Raw genomic sequence first — 1223 nt, forward strand, 5'->3', positions numbered from 1 at the left:
TGCCCCCTCCCTTTTTAGGTATGAACCTATCCCTTAGGTCCCCCAACTGAAAACCTTTTCTACGTATTAATATAATCACTGTACAGTGATGATAACACTGAACAGTGAAATAAATTCTAAGTTTGCTTTAAAAAAGACCTAAACAGGTAGCCAGGGAATTTGCGTTTGAGCCAGAGTCACTAACTGGTTGTGTAACCTTGGTCAAGTAACTTCTCAGGATGTCGCCTTTTTCATCTGTAAAATGAGCACGATCCAAAGGCCCACCTTACAGGGTTTTGTGAGGATGATTTAAAATAATGCCTATGAAAGCATTAAAGCATTTCCTCTACCCCATCTAAGATGCTTTTATTATCTCCCAATTCTTTCCAGTCTTGGATTTTGAGGTTTGGTGCGTTGTAATCCAAATTCCTTAAGCATGACAACTGGCCGATCACCTTTCCGCATACCACCCATGTGACTCACGGGCGTGTGCAGCTTCGCGCTCACCGAGTCTGCATAGTGGGGTCCTGTAGCCGAAATCATACACTTATGAAGACCAGGGAAGGAAGATCGAAGGCTCTAGTTTCAGGCGGGAAAGAAGAGAAGCGCGACAAAGCTACCAGCCGACTACAGACAGATGTTTCTCTTCTGCGCACGCGCAGTGGCCAGCTCGCGTCTATCCTCCTAAGGGAGGGGGCGACCCGACGTGTCCACGTTCGGGCGTGCTGACGTTCGCGTAGCGGGGGCCGCGGCGGACGTCTGTTTGCGGTTGCGGCGTTGCGCCGCGCAGTCTTGGGAGGACGACTGGTAGGCAGAGGCGGACGAGCTCACCTGATAGCGAAGGATAACTTTCTTGTACTGGTTCTCTAGCTCGAGGTAGACAAATGGAAGTGTAGCCATCAATATACTTCTCGAGTTCCGTTTGTCAGAAGCATCTTCCCGTTGGTTCTACACGCGCAGTCTTAGGGCGGACACTCATGCCGAACTCGCGGCCCAGGCACCGCCGAGGCGCTGGGGGTGGCGGCGGGGCGACCGGCCGGGACGAGCTGGTGTCGCGGTCCTTGCAGAGCGCAGAGCACTGTCTGGGCGCCCAGGACTTCGGCACTGCTTATGCTCATTACCTCCTGGTGCTCAGCCTGGCGCCGGAGCTCAAAGACGATGTGAAGGTGAGGGCCTTTCTTTCACTTGTTGGCAGATCCTCCGATCTTCTCGTTTAAAAAAAAAAAAAATATATATATATATAT

At 51.2% G+C, this 1223-nt stretch overlaps 1 protein-coding gene across 4 annotated transcripts in view; it reads left to right on the forward strand.

Annotated features, from left to right (window-relative positions):
• The first annotated feature begins 730 nt into the window (after window positions 1-730).
• PRMT9 (protein arginine methyltransferase 9) overlaps window positions 731-1223 on the forward strand; it is a 28628-nt gene continuing 28135 nt past the window's right edge. The window contains exon 1 of one of the 4 annotated variants that reach the window (XM_023733566.1): window positions 731-1145. In XM_023733566.1, coding sequence (XP_023589334.1) covers window positions 957-1145 — 189 coding nt within the window. In that variant the 5' untranslated portion in view covers window positions 731-956. The remainder of the gene's footprint in view (window positions 1146-1223) is intronic. The other 3 variants (XM_004378837.2, XM_023733565.1, XM_023733561.1) reach the window with 3 other exon arrangements.

This window comes from Trichechus manatus, unplaced genomic scaffold (assembly GCF_000243295.1).
Source record: "Trichechus manatus latirostris isolate Lorelei unplaced genomic scaffold, TriManLat1.0 scaffold00059, whole genome shotgun sequence".
Classification (NCBI taxonomy): domain Eukaryota; kingdom Metazoa; phylum Chordata; class Mammalia; order Sirenia; family Trichechidae; genus Trichechus; species Trichechus manatus.